The sequence below is a fragment of the Salvelinus sp. IW2-2015 genome, linkage group LG23 (assembly GCF_002910315.2).
Source record: "Salvelinus sp. IW2-2015 linkage group LG23, ASM291031v2, whole genome shotgun sequence".
Taxonomy (NCBI): Eukaryota; Metazoa; Chordata; class Actinopteri; order Salmoniformes; family Salmonidae; genus Salvelinus; species Salvelinus sp. IW2-2015.
The window spans coordinates 36,085,478-36,105,611 of record NC_036863.1 but is presented as its reverse complement, the minus strand read 5'-3'; the positions used below and the strand labels follow the sequence as shown (position 1 = coordinate 36,105,611).

The 20,134-nt window shown below is 43.8% G+C and overlaps 1 protein-coding gene across 2 annotated transcripts in view; it reads left to right on the top strand.

Annotated features, from left to right (window-relative positions):
• Nucleotides 1-5,856: 5,856 nt before the first annotated feature.
• The window catches only part of LOC111950842 (fibroblast growth factor 11-like), a 50,267-nt gene continuing 35,989 nt past the window's right edge, over nt 5,857-20,134 (top strand). The window contains exons 1-2 of one of the 2 annotated variants that reach the window (XM_070434587.1): nt 5,857-6,352; nt 18,339-18,371. In XM_070434587.1, coding sequence (XP_070290688.1) covers nt 6,156-6,352; nt 18,339-18,371 — 230 coding nt within the window. In that variant the 5' untranslated portion in view covers nt 5,857-6,155. The remainder of the gene's footprint in view (nt 6,353-18,338; nt 18,372-20,134) is intronic. The other variant, XM_023968750.1, reaches the window with a different exon arrangement.

Below are 20,134 nucleotides of genomic sequence, written 5' to 3'. Positions count from 1 at the left end.
AATAGCGTGTGCGAGCAAGGAGGCCTACAAACATGACTCAGTTACACCAGCTCTGTCAGGAGGAATGGGCCAAAATTTACCCAACTTATTGTGGGAAGCATATTGAAGGCTACCCGAAACGTTTGACCTAAGTTAAACAATTTAAGGCAATGCTACCAAATACTAATTGAGTGTATGTAAACTTCTGACCCACTGGGAATGTGATGAAAGAAATAAAAGCTTAAATAAATAATTCTCTCTACAATTTTTCTGATATTTCACATTCTTAAAATAAAGTGGTGATCCTAATTGACCTAAGACAGGGAATTTTTACTAGGGTTAAATGTCAGGAATTGTGAAGAACTGAGTTTAAATGTATTTGGCTAAGGTGTATGTAAACGTCCGACTTCAACTGTATAAATGAATCGATCACTAATCGCAGCACCAAGTCATTACACAATTACAGACAGACCACATTAAAAACTACAGGTAATCTAGTAAAAAAACATAGAATTCACAAGAGTATAACTAAATCATAAAACTGTAAATTAAAAACATTGACAGGTTAGGGAATCAGCCTCAAAATCCTTCATCAATGATTTAAAAACACCAATCGAGACAAGTTCTTCGAGTTTAAAAGTATTTTGTAAGGCTTTCCAGGGCAATTGCGCAGAGTACATAAAAGCCCATTTTCCAAATTCAGTTTGGACATTTGGAACAGGTAGCAGGATAAAGTCCTGCGAACGAAGAGAGTACCCACCACATTTCTGAACAATAAAAATGGCCAAATAAAATGGTAGTAAACCCAAAATGGCTTTGTAAAAGTATACCAGTGACTGAGCCTACTATTGACTAGAGAAGGCCAGCCGACCTGGTATATAACGTGCAGCTGTGCGTAAAGGATTTGAGACACTGAAATCACCAAATAGGCACCAATCTCATCATGGCCTGCTGCTAATATCTTTAAGTTACCAATTACCTCCATCACCTCCATTACACCAGGAGGATCAAACTGAAGTACAGAAGGGAAATGTCCCTTAACGTAATACAAAGGATTTCCATCAGTTTTCTCAATTGTCTTTGACAGAGAGGAAACCACATTCACAAAAAAGTTATTAAATTCACATGAAGTAACATCATTCAATATAGAGCCCACAAACCTCTCTCCACCTATCTGTTTTATAGCCTCTTTTTCTTTCCACTCTATTCCACTCAGGCCAGTAAATGTAGTCAGGCGCTCTGCTGTACAGTGGTATGTCCCTATCTCTGCATGTCTTTCAGATATATTACTGTGATCTTTATGGCCCCGAGACTCCTGGGATATCTGAGTTACATCTACTTCTCGCCACCTATTCTTTTCTGTCCCTCCTCCTCTCTTTAAAAGAGACAAACAAACGCACAGGCGCACACTCTCACAAACCGACACATGCATAAACACACCCACCCACACACACACGTCTCTGTCCTCAGCGCCCCTTTTCGTTCCTGTCTCTGTCTGTATTTGTGGGGCGGCAGGTTGCCTAGTGGTTAGAGCGTTGGGCCAGTAACCGAAAGGTTGCTAGATCGAATCCCCAAGCTGAGAAGGTCAAAATCGTTCTGCCCCTGAACAAGGCAGTTAACCTACTGTTCCTAGGCCGTCATTGTAAATAAGAATTTGTTCTTAACTGACTTGTGTAGTTAAATGTGAAAAATGGACTCAGGGGTTTTGGGAGGATGAGAAGCTGTTCTCGGTAGATTAACTCTGAAATCACACGATTTTGTGTGCCCAATACTATCCTAACTCCTCTCCTAATCCATCAGATTAAGGGTCATATTAATATAGCTGTCATATTTGTTTTTACATTCTTTCCTGGGGAAATGAGGGAAGGAAATTGAGGAGACCATCTAAAGAGAGGATTGTGCTGGATTGCAGGTGTAAGTCAAAACATCGCTGTCTCAAATTTCCTTGAAGTCTAAATGGCTTTCGTTACAAATCCCCTGACGTTCACAGAATGGGGTAGCTGAACCAGATGACAATTCCAATGCAACATTCCCTGCTATATGACATGGATCTTTACCTAATATTTTATGCAACAGTAATGGAAATGTTTATGGATCTGAGTGACTGCCATTTGGTCTGTTTGAAAATGTGACATTGATGTTATAAGCTCAATAAACACAACCTGATGATTACTCTGATGGACAGGACTTGATATTCTAAACATCTGGTTACTGGGCACTAACGTTACATACAGATGAATGCACACACACACAAACTATGGCCCCACAGCTGCTTGCCCGCCTGCAAGCCTCACTAACTCAGACCCTGCTATCTTAACGCACGCACGCATGCCTACACACACACACACAACACACACACACACACACACACACACAAACACACACCACACACACACACACACAACAACACACAACACACACACAACACACACACACACACACACACACACCACACACACACCTCAAACACACATAATGCAGAGCGGCACTCAGGCCTCACATAATTACCAGGCGGTCTGAGTAAATACCAGAGAATGGAAATGATATCTGCAGCTCACTGCTAATGAGGAGCTGACCGGGAGGTCATGGACATTACAAATATCATCTCTGCAACCGGGAGGCTGGTATTCCACATGGTTACATAATGGTGGGGGATTACTGAAGGATACCTCCTGTCATCTGTGTGGAGCAGTGATAGAAAGAGAGAGGTAGAGGGAGAGGGAGAGAGATAAAGCGACGGGGTGACAGAGAGACAGAACTGGGCCAACTGTTTGGACGTGCCTGTGTGTGTGCGTGTGCTTGTGTGTGTGTGTGCGTGCGCCTGTGTTTGTGCCCCCACCCCCCCCACAATGAAGGGGAACTCAGGGAAGGGATGCCCACATTTGTCAGGCAAGTCTTGGGGTCCTCTGTGGAATGCAGTAGCTTCGGAAAAGCAGATCAAGGTCGCACTTAAGCCGTCCTCTATGATGAGAGCCACAGAGACAGACTGAGAAACACAAAGTCCCTGCAACTACATTCAAAACACAAAGTCATCTAAAAACACAAATATTCATCCACCTTTCTCTCCATCTCTTCCCCTGTATCTCAATACATCACACGTGACAAGTGTTTTTGAATACAACAAACAAATACAGATGTTTATTTAAATCACATTGATAATGTTAATCAGAAATGAATGAAAGCTCCCAACATTTGCTAACCTTGACCCCCACCTTACATCTACTAAACACTCACTTAGCGTTAATTAGGTGTTACAGTACTATTATTAGACTTCTAATATAGAGAGATGAAGGAGTTGTAAAAGTCTTGGCAATGTGTGTAATGTCTTCTCCATTAGGAGATTGACTCTGGTCTCCTCTCTCCACTCTGCTCGTCTTATGGCATGAGTTCTGCCTGTGTGTCCATCTGTCCGTGTGTCTGTCTGTATGTGCTCTGTATAAAGTAGTGCATGCAAACAGACAGACAGAGGGAGGCTCAGATGGAAGGAAAACATATTTCCTGTTTCCTTGTCAATGTTAACTGTATTAACCCACACCACCCCCGCTCCCTCCGCTCTCCTCCTCCTTCTCCCTCCTCCTCCCCGTGGAGACCGGACGTCTACTGTCACCTGTCAATCAGTGTTGACCTTGCTCCCAATCGAGGAGGCGTAATGTAAATCGACCTTGCATTTTCAACTTGCTTCCACTGCTGGTTTCCATGGTGATTGAATGGTAAAAGAGGTGCCATGCCAAATAAAATGGAAGTGATTGATAGGCTTTATTGGGGTGTGAGGGACGGGACGAGTTAATTACTGTGGGTGATTTTATGCTCAATAACAGTTTTGCTAACCATGCAAGGTAAACAACGATGACAAATAGGATAACATGACAGGTGGGAGCCGGCCCGTCATGAGCCTCTTAACTGTAAATACTGCATATATATGTTCAATGTTAATGACCAACTAAGCAATTTCTCCAGGAAGGGTTTACCCAGGAACTTTGCATAGAGTGCATTTGGAACGTATTCAGATCCCTTCCCTTTTTCCACATTTTCTTACGCTACAGCCTTATTCTAAAATTGATTAAATGATTTGTCTTATTTATCAATCTACACACAATACCCCATAATGACAAAGCGAAAACCGTTTTTTTGAAATTGTTGCAAATGTATAAATAAATAAAAAATAATAGAAAGTATTCAGACCCTTTGCTACTTTCCGAATGCACTCTATGTTTTTCTGTGTGTGAGTGTGAGTGTCAATGTGTGTGTGTGTGTGTGTGTGTGTGTGTGTGTGTGTGTGTGTGTGTGTGTGTGTGTGTGTGTGTGTGCATATGCGACTGGATGAGTGTATGTGATAGACTGGGCTTGGAGAGCCAGGGCCGGTGGTGTTCTGTGGTGGGTGTTGTGGCGGGAGGGAAGGGGGGAGGCTGTCTAACTCAATCTGTCCCAGGTCGTGTATCTGTCACGGTTAGCGTAAGCCAGCAGCCTGTGTGTGTGTGTGTGTATGCGTGTGGATGAGTGTATGTGATAGACTGGGCTTGGAGAGCCAGGGCCGGTGGTGTTCTGTGGTGGGTGTTGTGGCGGGAGGGAAGGGGGGAGGCTGTCTAACTCAATCTGTCCCAGGTCGTGTATCTGTCACGGTTAGCGTAAGCCAGCAGCCTTCCTTGACAGACACTCAATGACCGTCTCTGTAAGCAAACCTGCTTTTTCTACCCTCCATTTCATATGAGGAGTTTGAGGAGAGAGAAGGAAATAGCGGAGGGAAAAGGGAGGGAGACATGCAGCAGAGTCTCCAGAGAGAGTCAGCATGACATACTAGTGTAACGAAGATGGTGAATGACAGAGAGCAGACACACCAAACAGAAACACATACCATATGCAGGGATGTACCCAAAAGTGTTGTGTTTATGCATGCACCTTAAGCACGCCTGCACGCACACACACACATTCTCTCTCTTTCTCGCTCTCCACCTCTGACGGACAGTCAGATGGATGGGGAGGCAGCGCGACAGAGAAATTGTATCTCTTCTAAGAGCGTTAAGAGGTGGCTGCATGGTTTCTCTCTCCTCAGCCTCTCTCTGCTTCTCTCTTTCTCTCCTCTTCCTCTCATTCCCAGTCGATCTCATTCTCTCCCATCACAGCCGCTCTCTCCCTCCCCCTCTCTCTCTCTTTTCCACTATCGCTCTCTCCCCCTCTCTCTCTCTCTCCTTCTCTCTCTCTCTCTCTCTCATGAATGTCACCTCTACTGATGGTGGCTGCTGAAATTCACACACACAAACACACACACACACGCACACGCAAACACACACACACACACACACTCTCACACTAACTTGCTGGCTTTGGGTGGAGGGAGGGGGGGTTAGGTGAGGGCTGTGTGGAGAAAGAGTATGCCAGAAGAGGCGGAAGAGAAATCTCTCTCTGTCCATCCCTCTGTTCCGTTCCCGGCTTCATTCTTGTGAGTCCGTCACCATCCCGCCTGTATGCTGCCACTGGATCTAAGTCTGCTGGATTACCGCGCCGTTTCTCCGCTCATTATTCCTGACGCCTGCTTTTCCACGGCAGGCAAAGTTGGGCATCCAGAAACTACATGGTGACTGCCTGTATATTTTTATGCTGTTTGAGCTTCAAAATGATTTCACTCTTCACTGGAAGAAGTGTAATTTTTATATGACAGAGAAAAGAGCTCTGTCTCTTTTTGGGGGATTGTATACTTATAGGATAGGCTAGTGATTTTGCAATATTTTGAACTTCGTTGTCTGGTGATTTGGTCGTGAGGGACAAGATGGGTGGGGTTAAAAATGTAAGAAATGGAGATGTCTTTACATGTTTTTTTATCGACCAGACATTCTAACCTCAATCACCCTTCTTTATTTTGACTGATGATGTGACCTTACTGGTCTTTGTTTTGGGTGTTTTTTTTAGTGTTGCTGTATYAATTTATCATCACACTGGAGGGTCAACATTGGATGTTTGACTGCACTTGAACTTTCACCTTCTCCGGCTCTTTCCTTTTCCAGGGGGCTCTGAACCTAACCCCCATATCTGTAACACCGCGTAGAACCCCTCTCCCCCCTCTGGGGCTCTCCCTGGACCTTCCCATCTCTCTCTGCTGCTTGAGGACAGAGACAGCCCCACCAGGAGAGGGGTTGTTGGGTAGGAAGACACCCCCCTCCCAAAGGTGAGAGGGGGGGAAGATGGCAGCTCTCGCCAGCTCTCTCATCAGACAGAAACGGGCGGTCAAGGACGACGGACAAAACCGACCTGTAGCCAACAAAAGGAAGCCCTGTCCCAAGAGCAACAAGTCTCTGTGCCAGAAACAGATCTTAGTCCTTATCTCTAAAGTACGGCTATGTGGGGGTCGAAAAGGTCGAAACGAAAAGAGACCGGGTGAGTCATCGCTCTCTTCTTCCTCCTCCTCCTCCATCTCCTCCCCTTCCTCTCTGCCAAGTCACTGATTGGTTGGTGGAATGGTGGTCACAGGTAAACACAAGATATGCTTTTGAGCCTGTCTGTAGTTTTTTGGGGTTAACATTTTGGGGGTAAATTTTTTTGGTGATGTTCATGTTGTAATTGTTTGTACATTTGTTGGAATGAATGATTAGAGAATTAGATTCTATCCAATGTGTCCGTTTGGGTCAGACCATATCAGAATGAAAAGGAACGCCATATTAGATGCCGCTGGTTGTAGTGGGTATGCCCTAGTCACAGAGAGACAACGGAGCTAAATCAACAGTGGTGAGCAGGAGTCTCCACTCACACTGCTGGATTATATAGTGTACAGTCAGCCTTCCCCAAATCCACACAGCTGTTCCCATCCTGGGTAGTGGCTAGTTGGATAGTGGGTATGTCATGTGGAGTGGGTTATTACTCTGCCCATACTGGAGGGACCACATGATGCAGTAGACTACAAAGAGAAAACCCACATCTCACATGCATACACTATTCTTAGTTCAGTGCACCTTTTAGAACTGCCTTTGGGGAGGTAATTAGAGACACTTATTTCTGTCTAAGTGTGTGTGTGTGTGTGTGTGTTGGTAATGTGCACTGTAATGACACCTCTGGTTAAAATTCAGTTATGTTAAAGACCCTTCGACCTTTCCACCCCCACTCCAGAGATGATTAATACATTTCAGATTGAGACCAATCTAACCTGTGTTCTGATCTATGTAACCATGTCAGTTTTCTAATCTATGTAACCTTGCCACAGGCAAAAAAAAATACAATGATCACAACATTGTTCTCTTCAATGTCCATTGGGTGGCCATGAAAATGTAGACCACACGAGCCGCCTGATTAATGAAAACGGCTAGTTTCTGTGAATTCTTCTGTGCTTCTGGATAGTGAAGAGTTGAACGTAAAGGATCATAGCAGCCGCCATATTGAGAATATAACCCATAATGCATTTCATGCTACACAAATATGTTGTTGTAACCCCAGATAATCCCTGTTTGCAGAATCACCACTTTTCTACAACGGCTAAAATGTCTGCTACGGTATAATGGTGTTTTCAAGATGTTGCTGAATAGTGAAGAGATGCTGCTTTATGGACACAGTKAAGGACATGTCAGGGAGGGTTCACATTATAAAACACTACGTTATCCTTGTTATTTCCTATGGCCATTGGTGTATGTACTATCAGACATATGTATTTTGCTCTGGCATCTTGTAGTTTTATTTCGATGACTTTGGCAAATTCTTCAGATGCAAATGATATAGTTTCTAAACATGAAGTACAAAACTCTAAACTGATAACACTTGTAATGCCCCCCCCCCATCTAATGTTCAGAACATTTGGTTGTGCATTCTTTGGGGTTTCACACATCTTTCACCCCTGAGTCATTCATGCACATTACCGTTTAGTCCCTGATACATGAGATAGGTTTACCCTTTAGTCATTTTAACTACCATTTATTCAATAGCGAAAAATACTAGACATTTTAAGTGCAGAATAGAAAGAATAGTAAATGGTAAATGTAATTTTCCATGCAGTTTTTGACTATWACTTGATATGCAATTTTTCTGCCCCATGCAACACTGTACCTTTTCTTACGTGACTTGTCAACTGATACAGTATCACCTGTCTCTCTCTGCTTGAAATTCATCAGCTTACAATGTATCAATGACATTCAGATAGTAAGTGGAATACACGGAGTGTACAAATCATTAGGAACACCTGCTCTTTCCATTACATAGGCTGACCAGGTGAATCCAGGTGAAAGCTATGATCCCTTATTGATGTCACCTTTTAAATCCACTTCAATCAGTGTAGATGGATTGTGTATGTGTGCCATTCAGAGGGTGAATTTAATTTAATTTAAATTTCTATTTCACCTTTATTTAACCAGGTAGGCCAGTTGAGAACAAGTTCTCATTTACAATTGCGACCTGGCCAAGATAAAGCAAAGCAGTGCGACACAAACAACAACACAGAGTTACACATGGAATAAACAAACATACAGTCAATAATACAATAGAAAAAGGTCTATATACAGTATGTGCAAATGAGGTAGGATAAGGGAGGTAAGGAAATAAATAGACCATAGTGGCGAAATAATTACAATATAGCAATTAAACACTGAAGTGATAGATGTGCAGAAGATGAGTGTGCAAGTAGAGATACTTGGGTGCAAAGGAACAAAATAAATAAAATAAATAACAGTATGAGGATGAGGTAGTTGGATGGGCTATTTACAGATCGGCTATGTACAGGTGGAGTGATCTGTGAGCTGCTCTGACAGCTGATGCTTAAAGCTAGTGAGGGAGATATGAGTCTCCAGCTTCAGTGATTTTTGCAGTTCGTTCCAGTCATTGGCAGCAGAGAACTGGAAGGAAAGGCGGCCAAARGAGGAATTGGCTTTGGGGGTGACCAGTKAAATATACCTGCTGAAGCGCGTGCTACGGGTGGTGAAGCGCGTGCTATGGTTACCAGTGAGCTGAGATAAGGCAGGGTTTTACCTAGCAAAGACTTATAGATGACCTGGAGCCAATGGGTTTGCCGACGAATATGAAGCTAGGGCCATCCAACGAGAGCATGCAGGTCGCAGTGGTGGGTAGTATTTGGGGCTTTGGTGACAAAACGGATGGCACTGTGATAGACTGCATACAATTTGCTGAGTAGAGTGTTGGAGACTATTTTGTAAATGACATCGTCAAAGTCAAGGATCGGTAGGATAGTCAGTTTTACAAGGGTATGTTGGCAGCATGAGTGAAGGATGCTTTGTTATGAAATAGGAAGCCGATTCTATATTTAATTTTGGATTGGAGATGCTTAATGTGAGTCTGGAAGGAGAGTTTACAGTCTAACCAGACACCTAGGTATTTGTAGTTGTCAGAACCGTCCAGARTAGTGATGCTGGACGGGCGGGCAGGTGTGGGCAGCGATCGGTTGAAGAGCATGCATTTAGTTTTACTTGCATTTAAGAGCAGCTGGAGGCCACGGAAGGAGAGTTGTATGGCATTGAAGCTCGTCTGGAGGTTAGTTAACACAGTGTCCAAAGAAGGGCCAGAAGTATACAGAATGGTGTCGTCTGCATAGAGGTGGATCAGAGAATCACCAGCAGCAAGAGCGACAGCATTGATGTATACAGAGAAAAGAGTCGGCCCGAGGATTGAACCCTGTGGCACCTCCACAGAGACTGCCAGAGATCCGGACAACAGGCCCTCTGATTTGACACACTGAACTCTGTCTGAGAAGTAGTTGGTGAACCAGTCGAGGCAGTCATTTTAGAAACCAAGGCTGTTGAGTCTGCCGATAAGAATGTGGTGATTGACAGAGTCGAAAGCCTTGGCCAGATCGATGAATACAGCTGCACAGTATTGTCTCTTATCGATGGTGGTTATGATATCGTTTAGGACCTTGAGCGTAGCTGAGGTGCACCCATGACCAGCTCGGAAACCAGATTGCATAGCGGAGAACGTACGGTGGGATTCGAAATGGTCGGTAATCTGTTTGTTAACTTGGCTTTTGAAGACCTTAGAAAGGCAGGGTAGGATAGATATAGGTCTGTAGCAGTTGAGGTCTAGAGTGTCGCCCCCTTTGAAGAGGGGGATGACCACGGCAGCTTTCTAGTCTTTGGGGATCTCAGACAACATGGGAAAGACAAAAGATTTAAGGGCCTTTGAACAGGTATGGTAGTAGGTGCAAGGCTCTCCGGTTTGAGTGTATCAACAACTGCARCACTGCTGGGTTTTTCAAGCTCATCAGTTTCCCGTGTGTATCAAGAATGGTCCACCACCCAAAGGACATCCAGCCAACTTGACACAACTGTGGAACGCATTGGYGTCAACATGGGCCAGTATCCCTGTGGAAAGCTTTCAACATCTTGTAGAGGCCATTCCCCAAATAATTGAGGCAGTTCTGAGGGCAAAAGGGGTATAACTCAATATTAGGAAGGTGTTCCTAATATTTTGTGTATATTGTTATATACAACCCAGATATTTCAGCAGTGCACTCTGCACTACACTATAATTCCAAATGGTAGCACATAGAGTGACTCTTTCCACTTTGTCCTATTGAAGCATACTGGCTGATGTAGTATTACAGCAACATCAATATACAGTTGAAGTTGGAAGTTTACATAGACCTCAGCCAAATACATTTAAACTCAGTTTTTCACAATTCCTGACATTTAATCCTAATAACAAATCCCTGTCTAGGTCAGTTAGGATCACCACTTTATTTTAAGAATGTGAAATGTCAGAATAATAGTAGAGAGAATGATTTATTTCAGCTTTTATTTCTTTCATCTAATTCCCAGTGGGTCAGAAGTTTACATACACTCAATTAGTATTTGGTAGCATTGCCTTTAAATTGTTTAACTTGGGTCAAACGTTTCGGGTAGCCTTCCACAAGCTTCCCACAATAAGTTGGGTGAATTTTGGCCCATTCCTCCTGACAGAGCTGGTGTAACTGAGTCAGGTTTGTAGGCCTCCTTGCTCACACACACTTTTTCAGTTCTGCCCACACATTTTCTATAGGATTTGAGGTCAGGGCTTTGTGATGGCCACTCCAATATCTTGACTTTGTTGTCCTTAAGCAATTTCGCCACAACTTTGGAAGCATGCGTGGGTCATTGTTCATTTGGAAGACCCATTTGCGACCAAGCTTTAACTTCCTGACTGATGTCTTGAGATGTTGCTTCAATATATCCACATAATTTTCCTCCCTCATGATGCCATCTGTTTTGTGAAGTGCACCAGTCCCTCCTGCAGCAAAGCACCCCCACAACATGATGCTGCCACCCCCATGCTTCACGATTGGGATGGTGTTCTTCGGCTTGCAAGCCTCCCCCTTTATCCTCTGAACATAACGATGGTCATTATGACCAAACAGTTCTATTTTTGTTTCATCAGACCAGAGGACATTTCTCCAAAAAGTACGATCTTTGTCCCCAAGTGCATTTGCAAACCGTAGTCGGGCTTTTTTATGGCGGTTATGGAGCAGTGGCCTCTTCCTTGCTCAGCGGCCTTTCAGGTTATGTCGATATAGGACTCATTTTACTGTTGATATAGATACTTTTGTACCTGTTTCCTCCAGCTTCTTCACAAGGTCCTTTGCTGTTGTTCTGGGATTGATTTGCACTTCTCGCACCAAAGTACATTCATCTCTAGAAGACAGAACACGTCTCCTTCCTGAGCGGTATGACGGCTGCGTTGTCCCATGGTGTCTATACTTGCGTACTATTGTTTGTACAGATGAACGTTGTACCTTCAAGCGTTTGGAAATTGCTCCCAAGGATGAACCAGACTTGTGGAGGTCTCCAATTTTTTTTCTGAGGTCTTAGCTGATTTCTTTTGGTTTTCCCATGATGTCAAGCAAAGAGGCACTGACTTTGAAGGTAGGCCTTGAAATACATCCACAGGTACACCTCAAATTGACTCAAATGATGTCAATTAGCCTATCAGAAGCTTCTAAAGCCATGACATCATTTTATGGAATTTTCCAAGCTGTTTAAAGGCACAGTCAACTTAGTCTATGTAAACTTTTTACCCACTGGAATTGTGATACATTGAATTATAAGTGAAATAATCTGTCTGTAAACAATTTTTGGAAAAATGACTTGTGTCATACACAAAGTAGATGTCCTAACTGACTTGCCAAAACTATAGTTTGTTAACAAGAAATGTGTGGAGTGGTTGAAAAACAAGTTTTAATGACTCCAACCTAAGTGTATGTCAACTTCCGACTTCAACTGTATGATTTGGTTTTACCTTCCAAGATAAATTGACTCAAATTGATACAATTATGAGGTAAAAAGATATAAATGTACAGCGTTCAGCAATTATCAAACTATATCCGTTAACTAGGGACTACATCATTTTGGTGTAGTAGTTATCAGTTTTGAGCAGTTAGATTAAGTGATAGTTAATTTTATTGTTAACAAATGACAACAAAATCATATCAAAAGTAAAGTGAATATTGCTTTTTGAAAAGCAGATGCTCAGATTGACTATGTATCCTAATGGAAAGAACCACTGGGAAAAAACTGATTGAATCAATGTTGTTTCGACGTCATTTCACCCCCCCGCCCAAGAATGCATGTGTTGACGTTGAATCAATGTGAAAAATGGGTATTTCGTTTCCTGCGTCTAAATCCAATGACATGGTGATTTTTTGGGGGGGGTTTCACATTGAATTCACATTAGTTGACAACTCAACCAAATATAAATCAAAACAAGACGTTGAACTGACGTATGTGCTCTGTGAGGAGTAATCACAAAGTGACTTTGTGAATTAGTTTGTTGTAATCAGTCAACTGAAAATGTGCTTCGATGATCTGTTTTGATATTTGTGTTTAGAGTTGTGAAACATGCTGATGATCTGTTTTGATATTTGTGCTTAGAGTTGTGAAACATGCTGATGATCTGTTTTGATATTTGTGCTTAGAGTTGTGAAACATTCTGATGATCTGTTTTGATATTTGTGCTTAGAGTTGTGAAACATTCTGATGATCTGTTTTGATATTTGTGCTTAGAGTTGTGAAACTCTAAGCACAAATATAGGAATAAGAGCACCTCCTCCCAGCTGCCCACTGAACTGAGGCTAGGAAACACTGTCACCACCGATAAATATATGATAATTGAGAATTTCACGAAGCATTTTTCTACGGCTGGCCATGCTTTCCACCTGGCTACCCCTACCGAGGACAACAGCCCTGCACCCCCCACAGCAACTTGCCCAAGCCTCCCCCATTTCTCCTTCACCCAAATCCAGATAGCTGATGTTCTGAAAGAGCTGCAAAATCTGGACCCCTACAAATCAGCTGGGCTAGACAATCTGGACCCTCTCTTTCTAAAATTATCTGCCGCAATTGTTGCAACCCCTATTACTAGCCTGTTCAACCTCTCTTTCGTATCGTCTGAGATCCCCCAAAGATTGGAAAGCTGCCGCAGTCATCCTCCTCTTCAAAGGGGGAGACTCTCTAGACTCAAACTGTTACAGACCTATATCTATCCTACCCTGCCTTTCTAAGGTCTTCGAAAGCCAAGTTAACAAACAGATCACCGACCATGTTGAATCCCACCATACCTTCTCCGCTATGCAATCTGGTTTCCGAGCTGGTCATGGGTGCACCTCAGCCACGCTCAAGGTCCTAAACGATATCATAACCGCCATCGATAAAAGACAATACTGTGCAGCCGTATTCATCGACCTGGCCAAGGCTTCGACTCTGTCAATCACCGCATTCTTATCGGCAGACTCAACAGCCTTGGTTTCTAAAATGACTGCCTCGACTGGTTCACCAACTACTTCTCAGACAGAGTTCAGTGTGTCAAATCGGAGGGCCTGTTGTCCGGACCTCTGGCAGTCTCTATGGGGGTGCCACAGGGTTCAATTCTCGGGCCGACTCTTTTCTCTGTATACATCAATGATGTCGCTCTTGCTGCTGGTGATTCTCTGATCCACCTATGCACRGACGACACCATTCTGTATACTTCTGGCCCTTCTTTGGACACTGTGTTAACTAACTTCCAGACGAGCTTCAGTGCCATACAACTCTCCTTCCATGGCCTCCAACTGCTCTTAAATGCAAGTAAAACTAAATGCATGCTCTTCAACCGATCGCTGCCCACACCTGCCTGCCCGTCCAGCATCACTACTCTGGACGGTTCTGACTTAGAATATGTGGACAACTACAAATACCTAGGTGTCTGGTTAGACTGTAAACTCTCCTTCCAGACTCACATTAAGCATCTCCAATCCAAAATTAAATCCTTCCTATTTTGCAACAAAGCATCCTTCACTCATGCTTCCAAACATACTTTCGTAAAACTGACTATCCTACTGATCCTTGACTTCRGCGATGTCATTTACTCTACTCAGCAAATTGGATTTAGTCTATCACAGTGCCATYCGTTTTGTCACCAAAGCCCCATATACTACCCACCACTGCGACTTGTATGCTCTCGTTGGCTGGCCCTMGCTTCATRTTCGTCGCCAAACCCACTGGATCCAGGTCATCTATARATCTTTGCTAGGTAAAACCCCACCTTATCTCAGCTCACTGGTCACCATAGCAGCACCCACCAGTAACACGCGCTCCAGCAGGTATATTTCACTGGTCACCCCCAAAGCCAATTCCTCTTTGGCCGCCTTTCCTTCCAGTTCTCTGCTGCCAATGACTGTAACGAATTGCAAAAATCACTGAAGCTGGAGACTCATATCTCCCTCACTAACKTTAAGCATCAGCTGTCAGAGCAGCTCATAGACCATTGCACCTGTACATAGCCCATCTGTAAATAGCCCTTCCAACTACCTCATCCCCATATTGTTATTTATTTTTTGCTCCTTTGCACCCCAGTATCTCTACTTGCACATTCATCTTCTGCCACATCTATCACTCCAGTGTTTAATTGCTAAATTGTAATTACCACTACAGCCTATTTATTGCCTTACCTCCCWWATCTTACCTCATTTGCACACACGGTATATAGATTTTTTTCTATTGTGTTATTGACTGTAAGGTTTGTTTATTCCATGTGTAACTCAACTGTGTTGTTGTTTGTGTCGCACTGCTTTGCTTTATCTTKGCCAGGTYGCAGTTGTAAAGGAGAACTTGTTCTCAACTGGCCTACCTGGTTACATAAAGGTGAAATAAAAAACACAGATCCTGATGAAGAACCCAAGATTGGTGTCTCTCTCTCTCTCTCTCTCTCTCTCTCTGTGTGTGTGTGTGTGTGCGTGCGTGCGTGCGTGCGTGCGTGCGTGCGTGCGTGCGTGTTAATGTATGTACAGGTCAAATAATGGAAACGAGTAAATAAGGATACAAAGTATATTGAAGGCAGGTGCTTCCACACAGGTGTGGTTCCTGAGCTAATTAAGCACCTAACATTGCATTATGCTTAGGCTTATGTATCAAAATTCTGGGCAGGTCATTATTTTGGCACATTTTTGGGCTACCATGGCTATGCCCCCATAGGAAGACAATTCCCCCATCCACAGGGCACGAGTGGTCCCTGAATGGTTTGATGAGCATGAAAACAATGTAAACCCAGGCAGGTCACCCGTGATACAAGTCAGTATTCGATGTCCATCCATKTCTGAGGGACGTCAGGAGATGACGTGGAAACAGATCCCTATGGGCAACAGTGATCACTTTTACCTTCAAGTAGGCTCCCTCATGTTCCAAAGGTCGCGTGCTAAAATCCAGCGATAAAGTTTGTTTTGTTTATATTTTTTGTTTCAAGCCTTTCCCAAACCTTAAGCCTTACTTGACACATTCATAGTTAATGCCTAAATTTAAGAATTCAGCGTTAATGAATAAACTTAACCTTGGAACCATACAGCAACCATACACTTCAAAATTTGACGTTTGGAGCAACTTAGAAATTTGACGATACATGGATGAACATCTAATTCTGATGTGAGACTGTGTGAGCTTGTTGTGTGAACCGTATGTTTGTTGTGTGTTGTGTGAACCGTTGTGTGAACCGTATGCCGTGGCCGTCTCAGTCACCAGATCTCAACCCAATTGAACACTTATGGGAGATTCAGCAGCAGCGCCTGAGCCAGTGTGTTCCACCACCATCAACAAAACATCAAATGATGGGATTTCTTGTGGAAGAATGATGTCGCATCACTTCAATAGAGTTCCAGACACTTGTATAGTCTGTTCCAAGGTGCATTGAAGCTGTTCTGGCTCCTGGTGGTCCAACGCCTTATTAAGACACTTTATGATGGTGTTTCCTTTATTTGGGCAGTTAACTGTATGCGTGCGTGTGTGTCCATGAGTGTGCCTCCCGTATATGTGTGTTTGAGTTTATGTGCATGTTTATGTCTCTGTGTGTGAAAGCCCCAGAGTAATGTATGATAACAACCTCTCCACGGGCCTGAAATAGCACCGTGCTGTATTCCCATTCTTCTAGTGGCTACAGAGTGCACTGCTGCCATGCCTCATAGCTTTGTTATGGTAATACCCATTGGGGTTGCAACTGTGAGCGATATCATAAACAACAGTGAAAAACAACAGGAAAGCTTCGATGCTCTCACATATGACTGTGTATTTGCATAACACAGCTTCAGGCCACTAAATGTCTCCTAGTTGAGTTCACTGCACTTTAGGGAACTCACTTCGTTCCAGTGTTTGTGTCTTTCATTTAGGGTGTGTGCAGAGTGTTATATGAGTGATCCATCGCCATTCCTCCATGTTAAGTGCATTCTACCATCAAGCCATCAGCATTGGCATGGTAATAGTTGTCTTTTTTGTCCCGCCCCGCCCCCCCTGGAAGACCCATATCATGTTCTGCGCATGTATTTGTTTATCTTTATTTTACACACATATTTTTGTGGTCACCCTCCATTCACATTTCTCACTGCCAATCGTAAATTATCATTCTTCCAAGTTTAACCGGTGAAACATCCACGCAGCATCTTCATGCTAACCATTTGATCTCAGTTTCATAGGAATATGCATTTAGGTCTTTTTAGTTATGTACAATGTTGTTTTGAATTATGTACAGTGAGCAGATGGTGTTAAACTGTAGCATACCTGTGTTTTGTTTCAGTCAGATCCGCAACCACTCTGAAGTATTTACCTCTCATTAAACTGTAATATTTGCAGTATACACATTTCCTATAATGGTGGTAGGTGTACAGTGTTAAAGATGTCATATTACCATCAACAGTGTGATAGTTGCAAAATGCAGCATCAGCCTCTGCTCCCACCTTCCCTCCACCTCTTCCTGTCCTGGCCTTTCTTAAGATGGCCGCCTGGCTGGCCCGCTATATGAAAGCTCTCTGCCAGTGATCTGCGGTGATTCTCCCCTCTCCGATCCATCCAGCGCATTAATGTACAGTATACTGATTAATCAATAATTACCCCCTTAGTTTGTCCAAGGAGGAATCTGACCTGAGAAGGGTGGGATATAGAGCAGTGACCCTCTCCTCCCCTCACACACACAGTGTCTAACTCTCTCTCTCTCACTCTCTCTCTCTCTCTCTCTCTCTCTCTCGCACGCACGCACGCACGCACACATAAATATGCACGCTCACACACACCTACAACCTGGCCAATGACACCTGGGCAAGATGAGAATGAGACAGTAATATGAACCAAAGCTAAAGAGGAGTGTTTGATCTGCAGTTAGTGCATGTTGACAGCCAGACAGACAGGAAGTGTAGTATAGTCCCAGACGTCTTCTAGTGCAGAGGTGGTAGGGTATGAGCAGGCATCAGTAGGGCCAATCGGCTGCACTGGGGAAAAGTTCTTTGGGTCACAAATCTGGGCCCCTATCGGTGAGCAGGAGACCAGGTCATGAGGTGAGATCCAGATGATTATAGCATTAAGCTGACCACAAGAGATCAGGGCCCTAAAGTTGCTTACTAGACAACATCTGATCACACTGTGCAGTGTTAGGTAGCCCTGCGACAGGGGTCAGAGAGAGAGAGAGAGAGAGAAGAAAGGAGCGAGAGAGAGAGCGAAAGAAGGGAGCGAGAGAGAGAGAGAGAAGGGATACCATGAGGTTGAGAGGTAAGAGACCACGGTCAATAGAAAAAGTATTTATTTCTACACGTTAAGCCCTTCTTTTCCCTTATGACAAAATAAAGCATCACTATAAGCACTGTCAGATCTGACAGTAATACTTTTTAATAGCAAACTACTGTACATTGAATAGGCCGTGTTGATAGCCATCACATCTGCACAATAATTACAAAGTAGATTTTTTTTTTACCCCTTTATCTCCCCAATTGGTAGTWACAGTCTTGTCCCATCGCTGCAACTCCCGTACGGACTCGGGAGAGGCAAAGGTCGAGAGCCATGAGTCTTCCAAAACACAACCCTGCTACGCTGCACTGTTTCTTGACACACTGCTCGCTTAACCTGGAAGCCAGCCGCACCAATATGTCAGAGGAAACGCTATACAACTGGCATCCGAAGTGCGCCCAGCCCACCACAAGGAGTCRMTAGAGCGCAATGGGGCAAGGATATCCCGGCCGGCCAAACCCGGACGACGCTGGGCCAATTGTGTGCCGCCTCATGGGTCGCCYGGTCGCTGCGACACAGCCTGGGATCGAACCCGGGTCTGTAATGACACCTCTAGCACTGTGATGCAGTGTCTTAGACCGCTGCACCACTCGGGAGGATATAATTACAATTAATACGTGCTTTTATCACGAATAAACCATATGCAATCCTGTTTTTAAGCTTGGTGTTTTATTTGAGATTTWAAAAATTCTTTAGCCATGACAAACAAGATTTAAAAATAACCTTTGTGTCTATTTTCAGAGTGTACTGTATTATGGAATAAAACCTAGGGAAAGAGTCGACACCCAGCTTGTGTCTGTCAGTCTCTGGGCAAAACAATGAGCAAAGATCACCTTGGATTTGTCCAACCAATTTCCGTGGATTTTCAAATTTGTCCATGAACAGCTCGTTGCGTCACAATGCCTAAAATACCTCTTAGCAAATAGCATCCAAGGACCAGGACGCTAGTATCCATGCGTAAGCATATCCGATTAGTTTAGGAACAGAGGGAGAATAAATTCCTATATTCCACTGTTTGATAATGAGAATGCCCAAGATGCATCAGATTACAGCCTTATGCAACAGCAAAGATTTTCCATAATCTTTGAGGATTTTTTTGCTCAAAAGGAAAAAACACAATTAGAAGTGAAGGGATTGATGTTTGTGGTTTGGTGGCTTAATTTTCTGTCCATAAAATAAGTCTCCAAGCTGGAGCTCCTAACTGAGCTGCAGGATACAGTAGATGGAAAGTTTCCAGAATCATGCTGATATCTAAAAGAAATGCAGAATGCATAAATCAGATTATCATTCTCTTTGAATGGATCAGAGGAAACGTGGCCTTTGGCCAAACACACAGTGATATTAGAGTACAGTAGCCCTGATAGCTTTAGTGGCAGTAATCAAATCAAATCAAATTGTATTAGTCACATGTGCCGAATACAACAGGTGTAGTAGACCTTACAGTGAAATGTTTACTTACGAGCCCCTAACCAACAGTTAAGAGACAAAAGTAACAAGTAATTAAAGAGCAGCAGTAAAAAATAACAATATATACAGGGGGGTGCCGGTATAGAGTCAATGTGCGGGGGCACAGGTTAGTTGAGGTGCATAGATGACAACAGAGAGTGGCACTGGTGTGGAGATGCAAATGGGGGGCAATGCAAATAGTCTGGGTGGCCATTTGACTAGATGTTCAGGAGTCTTATGGCTTGGGTGTAGAAGCTGTTTAGAAGCCTCTTGGACCTAGACTTGGCGCTCCGGTACCGCTTGCCGTGCAGTAGCAGAGAGAACAGTCTATGACTAGGGTGGCTGGAGTCTTTGACAATTTTTAGGGCCTTTCTCTGACACCGCCTGGTATAGAGGTCCTGGGTGGCAGGAAGCTTGGCCCCAGTGATGTACCGGGCCGTTCACACTACCCTCTGTCGTGCCTTGCGGTCAGAGGCCGAGCAGTTGCCATACCAGGCAGTGATGCAACAAGTCAGGATGCTCTCGCTGGTGCAGCTGTAAAACCTTTTGAGGATCTGAGGACCCATGCCAAATCTTTTCAGTCTCCTGAGGGGGAATAGGTTTTGTAATGTCCGCTTCACGACTGTCTTGGTGTGCTTGGAGCATGTTAGTTTGTTGGCTCTCAACCTGCTCCAGTGCAGCCCCGTCGATGCAGCCCCTCTTTTTCCTGTAGTACACAATCATCTCCTTTGTCTTGATCACGT